General features: G+C 39.9%; 1 protein-coding gene across 6 annotated transcripts in view; it reads right to left on the reverse strand.

Annotated features, from left to right (window-relative positions):
• The window catches only part of TMCC3 (transmembrane and coiled-coil domain family 3), a 128,718-nt gene that overhangs the window by 44,152 nt on the left and 64,627 nt on the right, over positions 1-19,939 (reverse strand). Inside the window, exon 1 of one of the 6 annotated variants that reach the window (XM_069000204.1) lies at positions 5,899-6,096. The exons of the other annotated variants lie outside the window; for them this stretch is intronic. Within the exon in view, the coding sequence (XP_068856305.1) occupies positions 5,899-5,901 (3 nt within the window). The 5' untranslated portion in view covers positions 5,902-6,096. Of the gene's footprint in view, positions 1-5,898; positions 6,097-19,939 lie in introns of those variants that run through there. 6 annotated transcript variants of the gene reach the window in all.

A 19,939-nucleotide genomic window follows, 5' to 3' on the forward strand; every position in this document is an offset into this window, starting at 1 on the left:
CCCCTTTATCTTTCTTTCTCACACATGTGCCACTAGATCATTCCTGGGCTGGAGCAGGAGCATATTCTTATCCTATGGCACATTTGCAGAATGCATTTCATTTGGCTTGGCTGAACAAAGACTACCTGCCTTCCTCTTGCACACACAGCTGGTTTGTACAGCTCTCCTTCCCCACTCCAAAATAGAGATGTGACACCCTGAACGTGGCAGAATATTGCACAGTACTACTGAGAGCTTCACTGAGTACTTCTCTCAACGTTACTTTCAAAAGCCCACAGAGTTTAAACAAATGTTCTTCCCACACACTGCACACCTGCTCTCAACTGAACCTTCACTCCACTAAAGCAAATTGTTCCACATACTGGAAGGAACATGAGGCTGGACTCACAGTGACATAGATAGAAATGGTAGCCCATAGATTTATTCTCTCATCCTTTGTTCTTCTCAGAAAGTACTTTGAAAATTAATTTATACGGCTTAAATTAATGATAAAATGTTAAATCATTCCAGCCATCCATTCTGCCAGTTTTAAAGTTCAAATACCTCAAAATCCCCCACTTAGTGCCCAGCTGTCAGTGCCCATCCTTTTCCAGTCCTTTCTCTCACTGCGGCATGCTGGCATGATCCACAATGCTTAACTCTTGGTATTTACATTATTTTGCCTACCTTTTAAAAGTGACCTTTTAAAGAGTGATGCCTATTAGGAACAGAAGGTCTAGTTAGACTTAAGATCACTGTACAAGAGTATTCACCACTGTCCTTCAGAGGGACAGACATCAATATTCCATTTGCCTGTATTGCCATATTTTAGGAAAATCAAATCTCTGGAAGTGCAGCAGAGGCACTATCCAAAGGAGGCCCATCAGCTGGAGCCTGAGCTTTCTAGAGATGATTCCTGTCTCACTCTTCCCTTCAGGATCTGCATCTTTGCCATCCATTTGTTGCCCCATGACCATGTGTGAGGCTTGTACAGCAGACACAGCACTCCCACCTGCAAGCCATAAATTATCCATACTGACTTAGGCATAGGCCATACAGGGAGCAGAAGGGCCTTTGACACTTGTGGGATTGCCTAGCAAAATCCAACCCCCACACAATGTAATCCCCTAGATGGTGTCAAACACACACACTGGGAAATAACAAAGAAAACCCCAAACAAACCTTTATAGAAAACATGGAAACTCTTTTCATTTGGAAGCTGGCTCAAGGTTTGGCCCCATTCTCTTTCCAGTTTTATCATAAATCTGGATCTTGGCAATTTACTTTACTTCTTTGGACTTCTACTACCCTGTCTATAAAAGGAGAAGCACAGCACATCTTTCTCATGTGGAGAGCCTTGAGCTCCTTCAGAATTAAAAGTGCTATTATTAAATGTTGCGTTCTGATGTTCGCAGGGAGAAATTAAATATCCTATGTCAAAAGTATGTTGGCAAAGGTACAATCAGGAAGAAGATGAAGGTCCCTTTTCCCACAATGGTAACATCTGTACTCTAAACAGGATACTGGGGCTTCTTTTGAGAGACTTTTTAACTCACCCTCCAAATCTTTTTCCAAAAGCTTTCATCAACCAGCCTCCAGGGAAAGGGTCTACGTGAAAAGAGACTGTTAGTCATTTCCAAGTCTGAGGGCAAATGGGATAGTGCTGAGTGACATTGGTCTTGTGGTTAGCCCTGAGTGCACTGTCACGGTTCTCAGTTCATCTGCCAAGGCATGAGCCTTTCACACCCACAGCAAAGGAGATACTCTGCTTGTTTGTACCACAAACTACCAAGGGATCACATTGAGACTTGCAGATTGTATTGCCAAGCTGTGACGTGCATTCAGAAGACGTTGATAAACATTCAGATATCAAACTAAAATTTTAAATCCAACTCTCTCCTCCCCTGTCCTCTCCTGATTAAGAAATGTATTATGTGCTTTCACAATATAATAGCTCTGGACACTGTGATTATGCATTTAGTACACACTAAAAAACCACAAAACCAAGAGCTTTGTGTATTAGTGAGATGCACTCCAGTTCAGGGTAATGGAAATTCTCTTTCTTCCTTTCCCCTGCATAGTATTGTGTATCCCTTGCTGTGTGATGAGAGGCAGTTTCAAGCCCTTTCCTCATTCTCATACAGCCTAAGAAAATTCAGCTACATAATTCCTCAGTGCTGCTGCTGAGTGACAGCGATAGTGCAAACAGTACCTACAGGATGGTAGCAGTGTTTTGCATTTAAAATGCTGTGAACAAGAGCCACCTTTGTAGCAGACTGAAATGCCAAATGTTCTGTAAACCCAAGAACCCACCTGGAGCTCAGCTATTTACATTAAAGATAGTCCATGTTGCAGACGCAAGTACAGAATTCTCCCTCTAGCAATGTGAATGGTTGCTGCTCATCAGCTTACAAATTTTCTTCTACCTCATAATACGTGATTTGTGGCCTTCTGAGAATGAATGTGTGCAGCCTCTTTGTCCTAAATCAGCCACTTTGACATTGTCACAAGGCATACAGTGCCAGCTGCAGCCTGCTGGCACATAAAGGTTTACCCCCTTCCAAAACACAAATATGAACTTGCATCCAAATCATTCAGTCTGTTGCCAGAAGACAACCAGCCTGAATCTCCTATTACTTCATATTCTGGTGGTTACATCAGTATGACATTTTATCTCAAAGTAAAACAAGCACACTAGACATAGCCCATGAGCACAAGAATTGCTCTTGGAATGTGCCACCCTAACCCACTCTGCAAGCAACAGTGCCTGCAGTCCACCTAAGGTGGCATGTAGCTGGGCAGCTGACATTTGAGCTCCTAAAGGCTCTGTAAGTTAATACACTACAGCTTTCACCCTACTGCTCTATAGCCATAGCTGCACAGCATCCCAGCTCAGTTTGTGGCTGAGAGCTGCAAATGAGATAGCAAATGGTGCTGGATAGAAACCTGTCAATTTTTTTTTAATCTATGAAGTACATTGCATGGTGGTGGCTCTGTATAAGTTATGTCATGCTAAATGTGTGACAACAATTATTTCCATATGAAGAGACAACATCAAAGGCAGGATTAGGACTTGTTTGACAGTCAACCAAAAAACACAGATGGGTTATGAGAGGACAGAAAAATTAATGATTATACAAGTAAGCCTATACCTCTTCCTGGTGAGAGTTGTTACAACGTAGCCCTTTGAGTTTTACTACAGTGACTCTCTGTCTACAGAGAAGCAACTTACGGGGACATGAAGCTCAAATTCCCTCACAAATGTAAAAGTTGATCGCCTACCACTCATTAACTGCGGTTCTGTTAAATCTAATTTAATGTTATATGAAAGATTTCCTTTAAAACCAGGAGAACCAGGTAAAAACAGAGGAGTGTATTAGGTCACTTACCTGCTGGGTTAATTGGGCATAATAAAAGCCATTAGATAAATATGGTTAAGAGCATTTTTAAAATGAGCATAGTACAAACTGAAAGCTCCTTCCAGTTTACTTGTCAATCTGCCAGACTTAAACATTCAGTTCTGCTTTGGGTGACAAAGACTTCAAAGATGAACATCAACTAAGCAGAAAAGCTCAAATGCCATGATGTTTAACCGGCATAAATTTTCCAAGTGCCTGATTTTAACAACAAATATTTTAAAGGCAAGAAATTGCAAACAAAAAACACCAGAGCATAGCACAGATATTTCTATTATGCTAAGTACAGGGGTATCAACCATTATTTTATAAGTATCCAGCAACATACTCCCTTTACTCATCTAAATATAGTAACACGTCAAGAAGCCGCTTCTGGGCTATTACTATATTATTTTACAGGGTAGTTTTCAATGAACAAAGTATTTGCTGCTTTTTTTTTTTTTTTTCCTAACAGATACTACATTTGTTTTACTTTCATATTAGAATGCGTTTTAATGGCAAAAATACAGGTCTCTTGATCAAAAAGTTTTGCCAATAGCTTCAATATGCAAGGTCTTTATAACATATTTCTGCATATTCCGCAGCAGATTCACTCACTACTACTGTTCCAAAGACAGAAGCAGAGCTCCATAACTTCCTGCATGTTAATATTTATTCTTAACAATATTAAAACTGCAACACTGATATGCATATATTCCTGCACTTGACTAAGCAATTTTGAATATAGGAATCATGTTTTAGATTGGAATTTAGATTTAGTGAATTTAGACATGAAACTATTTGACACGATTGTTATTTTTAACTATCTGGGTGCTATTAGATGCTTCAGAATAGTCTATAAGAGATTTAAGCAGAAAAAATAAATAAATGTGCTCTTTAAAAAATAATCATAATCATTCTTTGGGGCTTTTAAAATCATGTTTTAATAAGGTATTATTCATTACAAAATTTGGGGGACACTTTTTGACAGATTGAAGTCTTCTGCTTCATTCCTATAGAACCAGTGAATTATATGAGATATCACATAGTACCATTTTCTTATCCTTGGGACCTGAGTTTAGCAGGAATATATAAGAAGCAGCTTATTTTGCAGTATTTTTGGAAACTGTATCAACACCGTAGAGTCCTAGTATTTTAGGGGGAGTTCCCCCCTGAACTTCCATTACTGGAAAATGTTACAGCATGGGATCACTAGAAAACAGAACAGCAAAGACACAACATTTCCCAATAAAAATTCCTATTCTGCTATACAGCAATACAATTTTCTGGAACAAAATTAATGCCTTTTTCCCCAGCATAACTGTAACCAATCTTTTCTTACTAGAATTATATGTATGAAGGGTAGGATTTATTTTCTTTACCAATAGAGCTATGTAAATGAAGCATTTATACATAAAGCAATCCTAAGGCAACAAAAGCAAAGAGAACCTCAGTGTCCACAGACACCTGACAGGACAGGTGAAGACACTCTCCAGCAGACAGGCTGCTCTGGGGCTAGAATAAACTGAAACCCTCCTCCCTTTCAGTGCCCACCAATGTACTCATCACTAGCTGGCCTCAAGTGTCACTGAAAAATGAAGCTGCCCCTCTTCTTGCCTTAAAAAAAAAAAATCAAAACCAGTTTTGGCAGTGGGGTTTGGGTTGGTCTGATATGGAGGGCTGCAACATAGTTGCCTCTGCTTGGCTACAAGTAGGTCCCCACTTCTGCTTTGTAACCACCTCAGGCTAACAATTTTACAGATACCAGAATTTTCAAGCCCAGAACAAGAATCTCACAGACAAATGCTTATGTATCAAAAGAGAAGAAAAAGTTGTTATAATTATAGGCCTACAAGTGTTCTTTTACAGTGTTCCCTCAAATTTATTTATTTCACACATGTACACAGCCTTACCAACAATTTAAAGTATTATAAGGGGAGAAATTTAATGTTCCAGCTTGTTCATTCTGCTAATACAGATTATTTCATGTAGGTTTTGAAACACTTGTAAATTAGGAGTCTCAGTAGAAAGTATTGGTGCAATATATAAACTAATAGCAGTAGAAAGACCATAAAAACAACAAGGTATAAATCAAAAGTAATTAAGAGTTCTAGGGCACAGGCACACAAAAGTTACAACAAAGTAACACAGCCAAGAAGAACTCTCATTGCATAAATTAAAACAAACCCTTCAGAAAGAAGTGGTATCACAAACACATGGGACCTGACAGGTCCTACTTTGCAACTCTGACCCTCACTAATTCCAGTGATTTTCAGCATTTCAAACACACAGGTCTGATACAACTACAAAACAACAAGAGTATATTCTTCATTTACACCCACCAAAATTTGGCATTTCTTACAATGAAAGGTTGTCTTTTCCCTAAATGATGTATTTTCTCACATTTTCTGTCCTTTGAGATATATCAGAAGTCATTTCCAAACCCAGTTTGAAAACTTAACAGGAAAATGTTACTAAAAATTATTTTTCATTCCTGCCACAAGTCTTCACAAAAATAACCTACCATTTTTCAGCAGTTCTGTTTTGTTACACTGAACCTCTGGGCATGGTGTGAGGATTTACTTGAGCTGAAAGGCTAAGGTTCTGCCTAAGCTGGTGAGCAAAGCCGTGCTGGTCACACACCTGCAACCCTGCTGACTGCACAGCCAGCACCAGCAGCTGCAAAAGAGCACTCTCCACACACGCCCCTTTCCTAGATGAAGGATGATCCCAGCTACAGGTGGGGCCTCCCCAGCACAGCCACTAGCTGACATCAGTGTCCTTGAATTTATGGGCATGGGGAGGTATCTGAGGCTTCAGGGCCATAAAAAGAAATGGCTGGTTGGTGATATCAGCGTGGAAGCGACCCATGCAAGCTGCCCACAGGCAGTAACTTAGGCAGGGGAGTATTCAGGCTATGTACTTAAGCTGCAGCGAAACCACTGACTGTTTGGATGACACAGCTTCAGAGTTAGTATGTAGAACTGATGGCTGGTAGCCTGTAATGCTGCATGTGTATTACCAGGGCAGAGAGATGTACTTTTAATGCCTGTGTTTAGTCTAGAACCTTATCCTTTAAAACTGGCTTGTAATTTAGATGCAACAGTGGTGAGCTGCTCTGAAACCTGATCCAGGTGAGAGCTATTTCTGTCAAGACAAAATAAATTATCCCATTGCAAAAATACATACGTCTGAGTTTTATTAGCTCCCTCATCTTCTACTGGCACATCTACTCAAGCTGTGGTGTTGACTCAGGAAACTGGGCAGGGAATCATGCCTGAGGGCAGAAGGCAGAACATAGCAGAAGTCAAAAGTAAAAACTAAAGCTGATCATGCAATTACATTCTTAGTTGCCAAAGATTTAATTGTGTCATAGCACATAGGGCACACTTCTATCCAAAGACTCTTAAAGTAAATACCGTGTACCTATATAAAGGTTAGTTAGCCTTGTAAAAGACATGGAGTCAAATGTTAAGTCATCTATTACTTATGAAAATTTTTAAAATCATGGGCACCCCAAAATGAACTATTAAATCTTTAAAATTAATTATTTTCCTCATTTTTTTTCTAATAGAACTTCAGTAACAGCATGAATCAGTTAGGCTTTGGAAAAATAACAGCTTAATCCAAGCAAAAATCTAGCAGGAAGCTTCAGAGTGAATCTTCTTGTAGAGCTGAGATCAGCAGTTATATCTGAATATCATAATACCAGCTGCTGAAACTACGATGAGGGAAAGATGAAAACTAACAGAACTGCCTGAAGGACCAAAAATGCAAATGTGGCATTAGAACATCTGTGGAGATAAAGCATCATACATAAACAATTATCTGGTTTGCAAGAAAAAGAAAAAACCTTTCAATATAACTAAATAGCTGACCCAGCAGAAACATGCTCATCTTCTCCAAGAATGAGTCATCTCCATGAGATGCTTCACTAAATCTCTATAAACTTTCCCCTTTGATACCAATAATTTTGCTACTGAGAAATTTCCTTTAGTTATCTGGACTTCATATGGTCAGTCTCCAAAACTACAATGCATTTATTTTTCTAAGGCATCCAGTAGTATGAAATGCAGGTGCATGTATACACAACTCAGCTTCACTGATGGAGAAAAGAAGTAGATAAGTTCAACTAAATCAGCAGGGAATTCTTGCATTCCTCTGCAGTGAATGGAGACAGCAGCAAATAAACATTAAAAAATTAAGCAATGTCCCTAAGCATTCAAATAGCTTAAAGTGAATCATCTTCTTAATATGAGAATAAAAACAAACAAATTTTCAGTAACTCTCAGCAAGACATCTTCAGCCATCTATCAAAATCATACAGCAATTTAAAACCAGAACAGATTAACTAACCCCAAATCATCAGGTCCGTCCCCCCACAAGCTGTGTTTTGTATTTGTGGATAGCTTTCTATGTCCTCTTTGCAGGCACAGAGCTGAACTTGCTGCAGCTTGTTTGCATCGTGAAAAACCTTTTTTTGACTTGATTCCCCCAGAACTTTTTGACATAGCCCTCTTGACCCTGAGATTATCTCAGTTGTCAGAGCATGGTGGCAATAATGCCAAGGTCGCAGGTGTGATCCCCATATGGGCCATCCACTCAAGAGCTGGACTCGATGATCCTTGTGGATCCCTTCCAACTCAGAACATCCTGCAAGTCTTGTTTCATTTTGTAACTTCTACACCTGCACACAGACAAATGTGCGTTGGCAAACACGTACACATGAGCATTTCCCACTCTCCTAGTTTTCCAATATTCCTCCGCAGTCATAAATGACACTTCCAGCAAACGAAGTGTTGACCATGCCTATGGTCAACATCCTCATATTGCCCTGCAAACTCAGAAAGAAGAATAACAGTAGACAGAAAACTTGGAGGTTAAAAATATACTGCTCGAGCTCCCTTCTCTTTGTTCATTAGATATTCTACAGACATGCATATGTGTAAACACACATTATTAATTTATGCCTCCCCGGTGCTTACAGCATTTCATAGGCGGAGTGAGCAGTTTACATGTGGCACTGCACGGTGGGCAGGGGCAACACCTACATCATGCAGCCTTGACTTCAGTCTTTCAAAAGGCTGAGCAGTTGTCAGCTGGGCACTGTGTTGAATGGACAGTAAAAGAGGGCAGTGGGAAAAAAGCAAAGAGTTCCTTTGAGAAAGGAACTTGTATCAGTCTTGGTACATTTTTACCCCAAAAAAGAAAAAATTAAGTGGACTTGTTCTGGTTGTTACAGGTTGATTGGAGAGATTTCTGAGCTGATTTTTAGTAACCAATTCTTGCAAAAGATTTTTTAAATGTCATGAAGTTGCAATAAACCTTTAGATTTTTGTGAACATTACCAGTTTTCAACAACTACGGACCCTTCCAAATCACTTCTGTTATGGCCAGTGGGTTTTAATTCTATAAATTGTGGACAGGCATTAAAGTAAGGAAAAAACCCATCTGGTAATTGGAATGAGCAAGGGCTTTTCATGTTCTGCAGAATCATTCAAAGAAGTGACAGCATCAGTGTCTCTAGTTTACTACAGTCCTGCTATAGGCATGCTTTAAAACCCTGTTTTCAGCCACTAGTAAATTTGAAATTCTTTTCACTACAAGTTCTGTGGCACTTGGATACCTTTGAATGTTAGATATGGAGCTCTCAGTTACACTTACTTGTGTGTACCAAGCTAGAATTTATATACATAAATTATATGTGTGCACATAAACACACCAATACATATATAGATAGCCACATATAAAATAAAGAAGATGCAATAGCATCAGTTATTGAATCAGAAATATGAAGTCTTGCAGTTTTAATACTGAGCAGATGCTGTGTTTTCTTCTTACTAGCTGGGCTGCAAGCTAACAGGAGCACTTGAACAGTGTCTCAGGAGGAGGGAAGAAATACATAATTTGTTCTAGCTGGCTTTTCCTAATTCCATTTAGTAGGATTTAATTGAATAAGTGGAGAAAATCTACCTAAGGTTCATATCCATGATGACAGTTTGCTGCCTGCAAGAAATTCCAGAAATATGTCTCTAGTTTCTTAGATGTATGTTGTCTTTTTGATTCAAATTTAACAACAGCAATTAAACTGATTTTGATCATCTAGGATTTGATCAGCATATAGTGCCACTGCTTTGGCAAATGGGGTTTTCTACCCCAACACTTCACAATTCAGTTAGACCTTGTAGATCATGCTGTCAATACTGGTCAGCATCAGTCTCTGAAGCAGCTATGGCAGAACTTACTGCCTAGGTGAGATACCTGCTGCAAGGGATACTCAGAACTAATTTTTTGGACTTTGAATTTTGTATAGTTTTGCAAAGACACCAATGTATTTACGAAAGTATTGAATTACAGAATGGGTAAGATTGGAAGTGACCACTGGAAGTCATCCAGTCCATCCTCCCTGCTCAACCAGGGTCCCCTAGAGCACATCACTCATGATTGTGTTGAAATGGCTTCTGAATATCTCCATAGAAGGAGACTCAAAAGCATCTACAGGCAGCCTGTTCCAGTGCTCAGTCACCTGCACAGTGAAGAACTCACGTTCAGGTGAGACTTCCTGTGCATCAGTTCCTGCCCATTGCCTCTTGTCCTATTGTTTGGCACCACTTAGAAGTCTGGCTTCATCCTCTTGACACCCTCCCTTCAGACACTTATACATTGAAGAATCTGATGACCTTCTCAGATCATGTGGCATCTGGGTAGAACACAGAAACTATTTTCAAGAATTTAGGAATGCACACATAGAGCTCATTGACCTAATTTATGGCCAACGGCTCTTCCATAAGGTTATTTCAAAGGTGCACTGATATTTTATTAAATTATCCATCACTCGGGGCTATAGAACAAGCACCATTTATTAAAACTTAACTTTTCCAGATAATCTACTTGATCTTTTCACTTCATTTTGAATCTGCCTTTCCTTCAGAGAAATCTGGAGAGTATCAGGGTGAAGCACTAACAAAACAACAGAGAAAAAACCCACCAGAGTTAACATTCAGACATGGTTCCAGTATTAACACTGATAAACAGGGAGTTTGAAAGGCCTTCGTTCTGCTGCAACCTTTTATTAACATTCAGCCTCAATCTTTCTACACCCTGGGATTTTGTGATTTACTTGAAAGATTTGATACATCCAGGGATCTTTCAAATAAAGCCTGAAGGATATTTTTTATTATGTATATAAATTCTTTGTAGCAGTTGTGCTTTAGTATAACCTAAACAAATACAGCTATGTGATACTGCTAAGCAAATCAGCAATCATACTGTTCCCGGAGCAGAAACTCTTGAGCATTGTGTTGGACTCCATTCCACCACGAGGGGTATTGTCATGTGGTTTTGCACTGTCAGCACAGGATGAATTTTACTCCTCAGACAATTTACAACTAATCTCATTTCTGTCAGCTTCTCTAAAAGATGGAAGACAGTGGATGGATGCCTGAGACTGCTGAATTAGAAATAAATTGCAAGAAAGATAGGTGTCGTTAACTGGACTTTTCTGCTGAAGGCTGATGCCTCAGCTGTGTACTGATGGAAATTCTTGTCAGCCCAGATTGGTTTTGGCCATGCTATGTCATTTAAATGTTATAAGAATAACAGAATGGGGTTATTTTGTGGCAGCAGCCAGTTTTCAAGGGAAGTTAAAAGCATGTGGGCATTGAGAAGGTTATAACTGATATTCTAAATATGGGAACAAAACTAAGCAATCTGCTGTGTAGGTGATACTGCAAGACACACAAAAGCTTGCCTGAAATAATCCACCCCAGCTGTTGGCATGCTGTAATGTAAAGCTGCTGTGTTTTAAATTTGGTCTGAGATGAAAAGACTCAATGTAAACAATCTGCTTATATTTGTGAAAATTTCTTTCTCAATATATATCAGTCGCTGGAAGCCTAGAAAATGAAAACCAGTGTGTAATGCACATTTTGGCTGCAGTGCTGGTAAAAAACCCTGTGCTTTTTTGTCCCAGGTGAGGGACAGCAAGCACTTTCAGTTTAACATGGTTTCATTTGCTCTGAAGTTACACATCTTCTCTTTCTGCCAGCAAGAGCAGAGGATGAGGGGGCTGGGGTGGCAGATGTCACCTACCTCAGGAGTTGGCCTGCAGGTGCACATCCTGTTTTGTTCACTCATGGAATGGGTGAAAACTCTGCTGAGAGATATTGTTGCCTCTACTGGTAAGATAGGATAAATTTTTAAGCAGTTTTTTTCTCTTTAAATCTGCCTGCAGACTTACCTCCTAATGCCAGCTACCCTGGATACGTGCCCAGCAAGAACTGCTTTACACCAGTTCATCTCAGGGGGAAAAGAGGTGCACCACAGGTAGCTGCGCCTTATTGTTGCTATGTTTTTCAAATATTTTCACATTACAGGACCCCAGGGACTGTCACAGAAAGCTACCTGAGCACATACAATTTCATGACCCTTCTCCAGGTGCATTTTGACAAAATGGACGCAGGGACGGGGACAGAGGAACCAGCTCAGCTCAGCATCTAAGGCTTCCTTGAAAGCCTTTACAGTAAAGCAGAGCTGAATCCTACGTAAGCACCTGACAGACAAAATAGGGGAGTATGTAGTACTTGGCATCTGCTTTTATACACGGGGGAACAAGAATGGAAGAAGGTACTTAAAACACTTTTCTGCTTCATGGGCAGCCTCCTGAAATAGCTGCTACCTTTGCCTTCATCTATGCTTCCCAACAATGAAAATAAAATGCATAGCAACAGGAAAGGAAATCTTCGGTAATCTTTCCAACTGCCAGCCAGGAGTATCCATGAACACTGTATTATGCCTTACATTTTTTATGTAACTGGAAATGTCCGTGTAGCCAGATCATTTAAAATCTCACAAAAATCTCAAATCCTTTTAAAGCTAAAGACATTAGTCAAACTGAACCAGAAAACCATTCTATTGGTTTTTGTTTACCTTATCAGCCAGTGCTGCAAACCTATTTCTCACTCAGAAGACTTATTTTAACTCATGTCTTGTACAATCATCCAGACGTATGGGGAGGAGAAAGTGATAGGACACGGAATAGCGCAGGGGAGGCAGCAGCAGTATGGGAATAGCAAGACAGGAGAGAAGGAAAACTTGAGCAGTGGCTCTATGCTTGCATTCCTCAGAGCAAAAAGCACACTGTTTTTTAAGTACACAGTCACCGTTTTGAGCTCCCCGGGGAGACGGGCACTGCTGGGAGGAGCCCCCGAAACATGGCAGCAGCCCCTGGCCCACGCGGCGTGGGACGTGCAGCAGACCCGAGCGTGACTTTTGGCTGCCCTGCAGAGGCCGCAGGCTCTGCGGGCTGACAGCGGGATGACAGCGGGATGACAGCGGGCTGACAGCGGGATGACAGCGGGATGACAGCGGGCTGCGCAGGGCCCGCACCGGCACAAGGGGGGCTGCGGGCTCCGTCCGCCGGACGGCAGCGCACCTGGAGGAGCTGTCACATGCGGAGCTGTAACCGAGTGGCCGTGTCAGAGCCTGGTTAGCTCTGCCAGGGGACTGTGCCATCCCTCCCAACAGTTGTAACATAAGCTCCTGATCCTTCCTTTAGAGAACCTGGAGCGCGGCAAAAGACAGATGCTTGTCATGGAGGAAGCTGGAGGCAACACCTCCTAGTAGTGTGCTTGTTCTGGGCTCTGTGCCCACCAGGGCCCAGAAAGGACCATCTCTCTGAGAGCTGCATGACAACGAGTCAGAATGTGGCAGCACAGCAAACACAGAAGTCTGCAACTTGCTGAAAGATGTTTTGATGTCCCCTATGAACCCTGTAGCTCATGTGTATGATCAGCCCATGTTGTAAAACTGAGAAGGTGCACTGAGTTTTGAGAACATTACTGTTGGCCTGTAAACCATTTATCTATATTGTGCAGCACAATTCGCATAGGTTGGGGGGCATCCAGGTTCCTCCGCAGTTGAGTGATCTGTGTAATTCAGTCAAGATTTTAAATTGTCTCATGATCTTTTTAAGTCATCATATTAAAAAACCGCACAAACACAATGGCACGGATCTGAAGCATGCACATACACCCAGAGAAGTCAGCCTCAACTTCTAAATAACCCAGTAATTTCTTGCCCAGCATTTATACAATGACAGCAAAGACAGTGTTTTTAAGACTCTCCCTTTTTTATGAGTTATACAACAAGGTAATTGAGGACAGCTGAGGTCATAGTTCTGTAACTGAGTTCCCAGCCCTGACAACAGAAACTGGTGTCTGATCTTTAGTTCACAGTCAGGTTTTTAACCTCATTTCCACCCACCATGACTGTTATAAAATTCCTCTTATGTGTGTTAGTTTCTCATTTTTCTTAAGTCTATGGAGGCTGTAATGTGGTTCCTTCACAAGGCTGAACTCTTAGGTCTGCCAAGAAAGAAGGCCTACATGGTACAAGGTAGCTCAAATAATTTAGGCCCAATAATGAAACAGAAGACCTACAAACTTAAGTGTTTGCTAGACTTTTCCTTACCTGACTACCAAATTCCACTACCATGAAAGTTTTCTTAAAAGCCTGGACTATTTGAGGATGCAGAGCAAAAATAATTGAAAAAAGAGGGATGAAATATGTTGAGGACAACAACATGCTAATCTTACAGAACAAGTCTACTCAGGTATAGTGAATCACAGCATGAGAAATCACAGATGTGCTTGAAATGGACTTTATTTTACGGCACCTGGGTAACGATACCAACAGATGTGAAACTTTGGGGTTTGGCTATGGGGATGACTAATACCAATAAATGAGTGCAGCAAAGTGGGTCACAGAGTCCCCACCTCACCTGCTGCTCCCAGAGTCACAAGAGGCTGACTCTCTTGCTGTGATTTCACGTTAGTTTGGCACTTGAAACTATTTCTTTATTTCAAATAACTCTTACATTTTACACAGAGTTTATTTTTCCAACATTTTAGTCAGTTGATTCAGGTGCACAACAAATGGTCCCTGGATTTACACTGATAAGCAGAAGACCCTTAATTAAAATGCCAGTTAAAATGGTAGCACAATTACAGGGACAATTTTCTCTGAGCAATGGGTATTCACAACCAACTGTAATGATTAAATTTCTGCCAAAATGTTCTTTATTTTGAACTACTGCTAGTCAGCAAAGTAGTTGGAATACATAAATTAGACTCCCCCAGAGAATAATATTCTGGACAAGGAGTTAATCTAGTGGCAACTAGAATTTTGAATGGATTTATCATTTCCCCATTTTGTGGAATTTAATAAAAATGCCACCACAGATAATAGACCATAAATAGAACTTAGGCTTTTCTATTCAGTTAGCAGTGCCTCATCTAAGGCAAACTACTTGTGTCAAAGAAAGATCTTACTTAATTTTCAGTGTGCCAATAACCCAAGCAATAATGATGCAGAAGAAAAATTGTTATAGACTGCAATTTAAGAACTGTTTATTACTTTATGCAGTTGTTTGCAATGTTTCTGTAATCCTAGCTGGTCTTTATCCACTGCAGTGGGAAATCCAGTGCATCATAGTGCAATGACCAAATGAAGTGCTACTTCTGACACTTCAGCTACGCTCCTACTCAAGAAGAGCATTGCAAAAGGCGTTGTGCAACCCACTGAATGCCACATAAACACCTGGCATGCTGCTCCAAATCCGTTAGCCATCCACTGCACCTCCAGGAGTATTTTCCAGCAATTACATGTTTCAGCAGCCCACGTATAAGATGCCTGAGGTCTGTCCTAAGCATACCTGAAACCTACAGCACATGAGCCCACAAACAGCTAACCCCAACAGGGTGCCTCATGCTGCTGCTCATGCTCACAGCACCCCTTCTGCCTCTCCTGCCCTCAAAGTTGCACAGACACCATTATACTCTCCAGATATTGGTGTTACCCATTAGCAACATCAGTTCACCTCAAAAAACTATGTGCAGGCTAGAACTCAGACTTCATATGGTTGGTATTCTTTATTTTGGGTACACACTACCTTTTATCTTTCCAATTCATTGAAAAAGTCTGCAATTTGTGACTTACATCTTCTTGTACTGCACATTAACATCAGGTTAATGATACAAATGGCCCACCTGTCTCAATGCTGTCATTAGAAATCCATGTCATTTATTTATTTTCAACCATTCCCTGGTTGAAAATAAATAAATAAATAGTTACATAGACAAACACTGAAATTTTGAAAGCCATTCATGACTTTGCCTAAGTTAGTGCTGGTGGTGTGGAGAATATGGCACTCAGATTTGCAGTCAGACATTAGAGACCACACTGCCCCAGCCTTCAGCATCAGTAAAGCAGTTTATTGAATCAGAACTGCAGAACACTAACTTGAAAATTAACTTGATGGTAACCTACCCATTAAAACCCCCAAATGGCAAATGGTTACAGCTTCAGTACTATTGCCACCTACAGATACTCCTCTTATCCTTCATTACAGAAAAGTGAAAAGGAAAAAAAAGCTATGAAACATGCTGTCCTGGCATTACACTGATAAATTCAATCACTACCATGTAATTCACTGAAGATTAACATCAGTTCTCTGGGTAAAAGCTACAGCTGAACATCTACTCACTTGAATGCAGAAAAAATGTTAATAAATTCAGTGGTAGAAAGGCTAAAAATATAAATTCTGCTTAGGGAAAAAAAAGACTTGCCCTATATGATCAGGCACTATCTTAGATATTTTCTGCAGAAAGTAAAAAACTGTAGAGGACATGTTCATTGGTAGAGCCCAGGCAGTGAAGCATGCCAGTGTTCAGGTTTGTCTGGGGCAGCAAAAACCCTGTATCCAAAGCTAGCTCAGGCCTTTGCTGAATGGCAAGTTAATGGGTTTGGTGAGTGCATACTGCAGCTGAGAACACAAAGTGAGAGGATGTGGTTGTCTTTCTTTGCTGCGCCTTGCATCAGACAGGGAGCACTCACCTTCAGTTTTTGAAAGTTACAGTGCGAAGTGACTTCCGAGCAACCTCTCTAAACTTAGGTGGTTTTTCTCTTCATTTTGAAATGTACTCTTTTCTTTAAAAAACAAATGGTAATTTTATCATAGTTTTTATTGGTAACTACAATACTTGTTGCTCAGACTGACCATCACCTATGAATGAGTCAATCACAAATGTTTCCAAATATAGTACTTAAGCTTATTTGAATTCCTATCTTAGTTACTTGCACTACAATTTCAAGACCAAGAAAAAAAAAAAAAAAAAAAAGCTCTAAGTGCTAACCAAATTATTAGCAAAATAGTCAGAATAATGAAATAAACTGCTTTTGGCACATTTTAGTTCTACCATGCACACTACTGAGTAGCGCTGAAAGCATTAGGACAACACAGTGTATGAGCATGGGTGTGGCACACAAGATCTCAGAAAACCAAATAATGTAATGGCCTCAATTTAAAAAAAAAATACTAAAAACAAGGATCTGATTTTAATAGTGCTTCCCAGTTTTACCAAGGTGAATGGGTGCAAGTACTGACAAAAAGATGAGTGTTGTCTGGAAAGGTGAATAATAGCACAGCCACAGATTTATCTTCACTGCTGCCCAACACCACGTTAACAGTCTATATATTCACAACATTTCTGGCAGAGCTAAATCACTGCAACTAATAATTCAGCTATAGCTGAGGCTTGTAATTATTTCAGAATCAGGAAGCCATAATATACCCACTCTGAAAACACAATTATTTAGCATGTGCATGAATACAAATGATGTTGATATCTCTTGGTCTTTCATATTAATGGATCATTTCAATACAAATGTGGATATTTCTTTTGGCATGCCTTTCGTCATGCTTATGTGCAATAAAAATTATGAGTTGATAAATGAAACACAGACACCACTTAAATCAACACACCAGATAAACCCAACTGGATGTAAAACTCCAGGGAATAAGGTACAAACCAGGCATAAATTACTACCCTGGACATTTCCAAAATCCTATCTATTCAGGAGAAGCAGGTTCACATTATACAAAGAGAAATTACAGAAATTTCTTGCTAGAAGTACCTTTTTTTCAGTGTTCTATTTCTGTGGTAAATGGCCAAGTTTGAACTTTACCAGGCTCAGGACCCTCTACTAGATTTCAAAAAGGTAGTGAAAAAACTATTTTCTTTTCCTCATTTTCTCACACTTTCATTTGACAACATTTGTGCACAATTGAGTTCTAGCTGTGTCTCCTTGTTGCATGGGGTCTTTCCATGGCAAAACAAAGAACAGGTTGTATTTCAACAGTTGAACTAGGGAGAAAGAAAAACAACAGGAAAAACTTATTTATGCAAGCATCATCCTTGAAGCAATTACCTGTGTTTCTGTATTTAACTATATTTAACTTAATGATATCTAATTAATCAGATATTTCTACTGAGTACTCAGGAAATGTCTCAGAGCACAAAACATACAGCACTTTAACAGATACAAGCAACATGAAAAGCACCCATCTGAAATCAGAAGATGCTCACAAACCACTGTAAATCTCACAATTGGGATAGCAGACCAGCTAAAGCGGGCCAGCATTACAGCCAAACCAGCTATTGACCATTTCATCCCTAGAAAATAACATCTTCCTAATTCCTTTTCAGGCTTAAAGAGAGCAGGTTTAGATAAGATACTAGGAAGAAATTCTTTACTATGAGGGTGGTGAGACACTAAGAGGTTGCCCAGAGAAGTTGTGGACTCCCCATCCCTGGAAGAGACCAGGCTGGATGAGGCTCTGGTCTAATAGATGTCCCCGCCCATGGCAGGAGGATTGGAAGGGACCAGATGATTTTTAAGATCTCTTCCAACCCAAACCATTCTGTGAACTTTCTGAACTGGTGTGAAGGCACTGACCAAGAAACTGTGTGTTAAAAGAGTCATGGCTTCTGTCCTCTATACCACAAGAGAGGGGCTATGCAACACGAGTGAGGGATGGGGAGAACAGCTGGGAGCCGAGGGTTATGCTGACAGTGCCACCAACTGGAGGGCCTGAGACGATAGCACAGGAAAGGCCCAGCACTTCGAAAACAAGTGAAAAAGGCCTCTTAAAGTGCCCTCTTGGAGACCAAGCAAAAAACTGCAGCTTATATCTAAGGAACTCCAAAGTTCTCCCCCATAGGACATATATTAGTTTTGGCTTTGATATGAATACGCATAAGAAAAACAAGCAAGGTATCTTCAGATGCTGAATAATCCAAGTTAATAAACCCACATTGTTCAAGTAGTAAATCTCCAGTGGTGTTTAGAGGCTTATGCAAGTACAGTGACTCTCTTTCCTCACACACGTGGGAGACTCTGGCATTTTATCCTATGGGAAAGAACAATGATTTTTTTTTTTGCAAAGAACTAATATATTCTTAAACACACTAGAAAAAGTCTGATTTCACTAAATTAAGCAAGAGTTTTGCCTCTGAGTTGCACTTTCACCCATTTTCCCTGGTACTGTAATAGGGATTTTTCTTTTATGCAGATAAAATCTGACCGGTGGCCTGTGTCAACATGAAAGGAAAGCAGAAGTGCTATAAAATTTTGCTAAAAGTTTCACTTCCATGTTTGTCCAAAAATGTAAAGTGTTTAACCTTTAAAATCATTTTGATTATAAATGTGAAGTGGAAACAGTACATTCACTTGGAGTATGCACATTTTTTTACTGAACATTTTTTACAGATAGTGTCTGAGTTGTATCAATTTTTTAATGGAAGTACAGTGTTTTGGGTACAACACTGCAAAGTCTGAGTTCTTTTTGGGGACAACACTGCAAAGCCTATTCAGGGGCTTCAGTCCTACCATCAAAATAACTTGAGTATTTTTAAGAATCTAGCCCTTAACTGCTTAAGTATAAAACTCTCTCAGATTATCTGCTTAATTCATTGGGCATTAAAGCTCTGACTCATTAGTAGATATAGATGAGCTTAAGAAAGCTTAAAATAATTTTCTGTTTTGACAATCTACCCATTTAAATGCCTGTCTCCCTCCTCACAGGACTGGATCAGCTTCTAGTGAAGATGATGCTGTATCACTGTGGAATATTAATGTGTAAATTGGCATCAGTTCTGGCCTTTCCTAGCAATGATTTGGGCTTTCCAGCTATGATTTAAGCAGATCTACAACTGGTCTATGATTAGTGAAGCAATCCTAGCAGCAGGGGCAGAAATCTTCGAAGAACACGGTAAAAAGCTTAGGGCAAGAATTGTTACAGCAGACTTAACATAAGCTGTCCTTATTTATGAGCCAAAATTTTTGAGAACTGAAATAGGAACCTGAGTTCAAATGCCATTAACAGACTCTCTTTAGTGTCTTTTTTTAAAGAAGAGTATTAAGAACAGGTGAAAAAAAGCTAACTGTATCTTGTTGGCAAATGCAGACATGACCTGTACTTTTAATTCACTGCTGTTTGTTTTACAGCAGGTCATTATTCTCATTAATTGCTAAGCTACTGGTAGATTCCTTGACATTTTGGATGAAAGATCAACCTGGATTTAATAAAGTGATCGAGAGGAAAGAGGTTATAATTCTTCAGCTTAAAAGTCTGCCAAAGCAATGGCATTGTGCAAACTGACATCATGACAGGCAGTAGCTTATTGATACAGCAGTCCATTTTTTAATCAGGGTGACATAATACA

Source organism: Aphelocoma coerulescens, chromosome 1A (genome assembly GCF_041296385.1).
Source record: "Aphelocoma coerulescens isolate FSJ_1873_10779 chromosome 1A, UR_Acoe_1.0, whole genome shotgun sequence".
Classification (NCBI taxonomy): domain Eukaryota; kingdom Metazoa; phylum Chordata; class Aves; order Passeriformes; family Corvidae; genus Aphelocoma; species Aphelocoma coerulescens.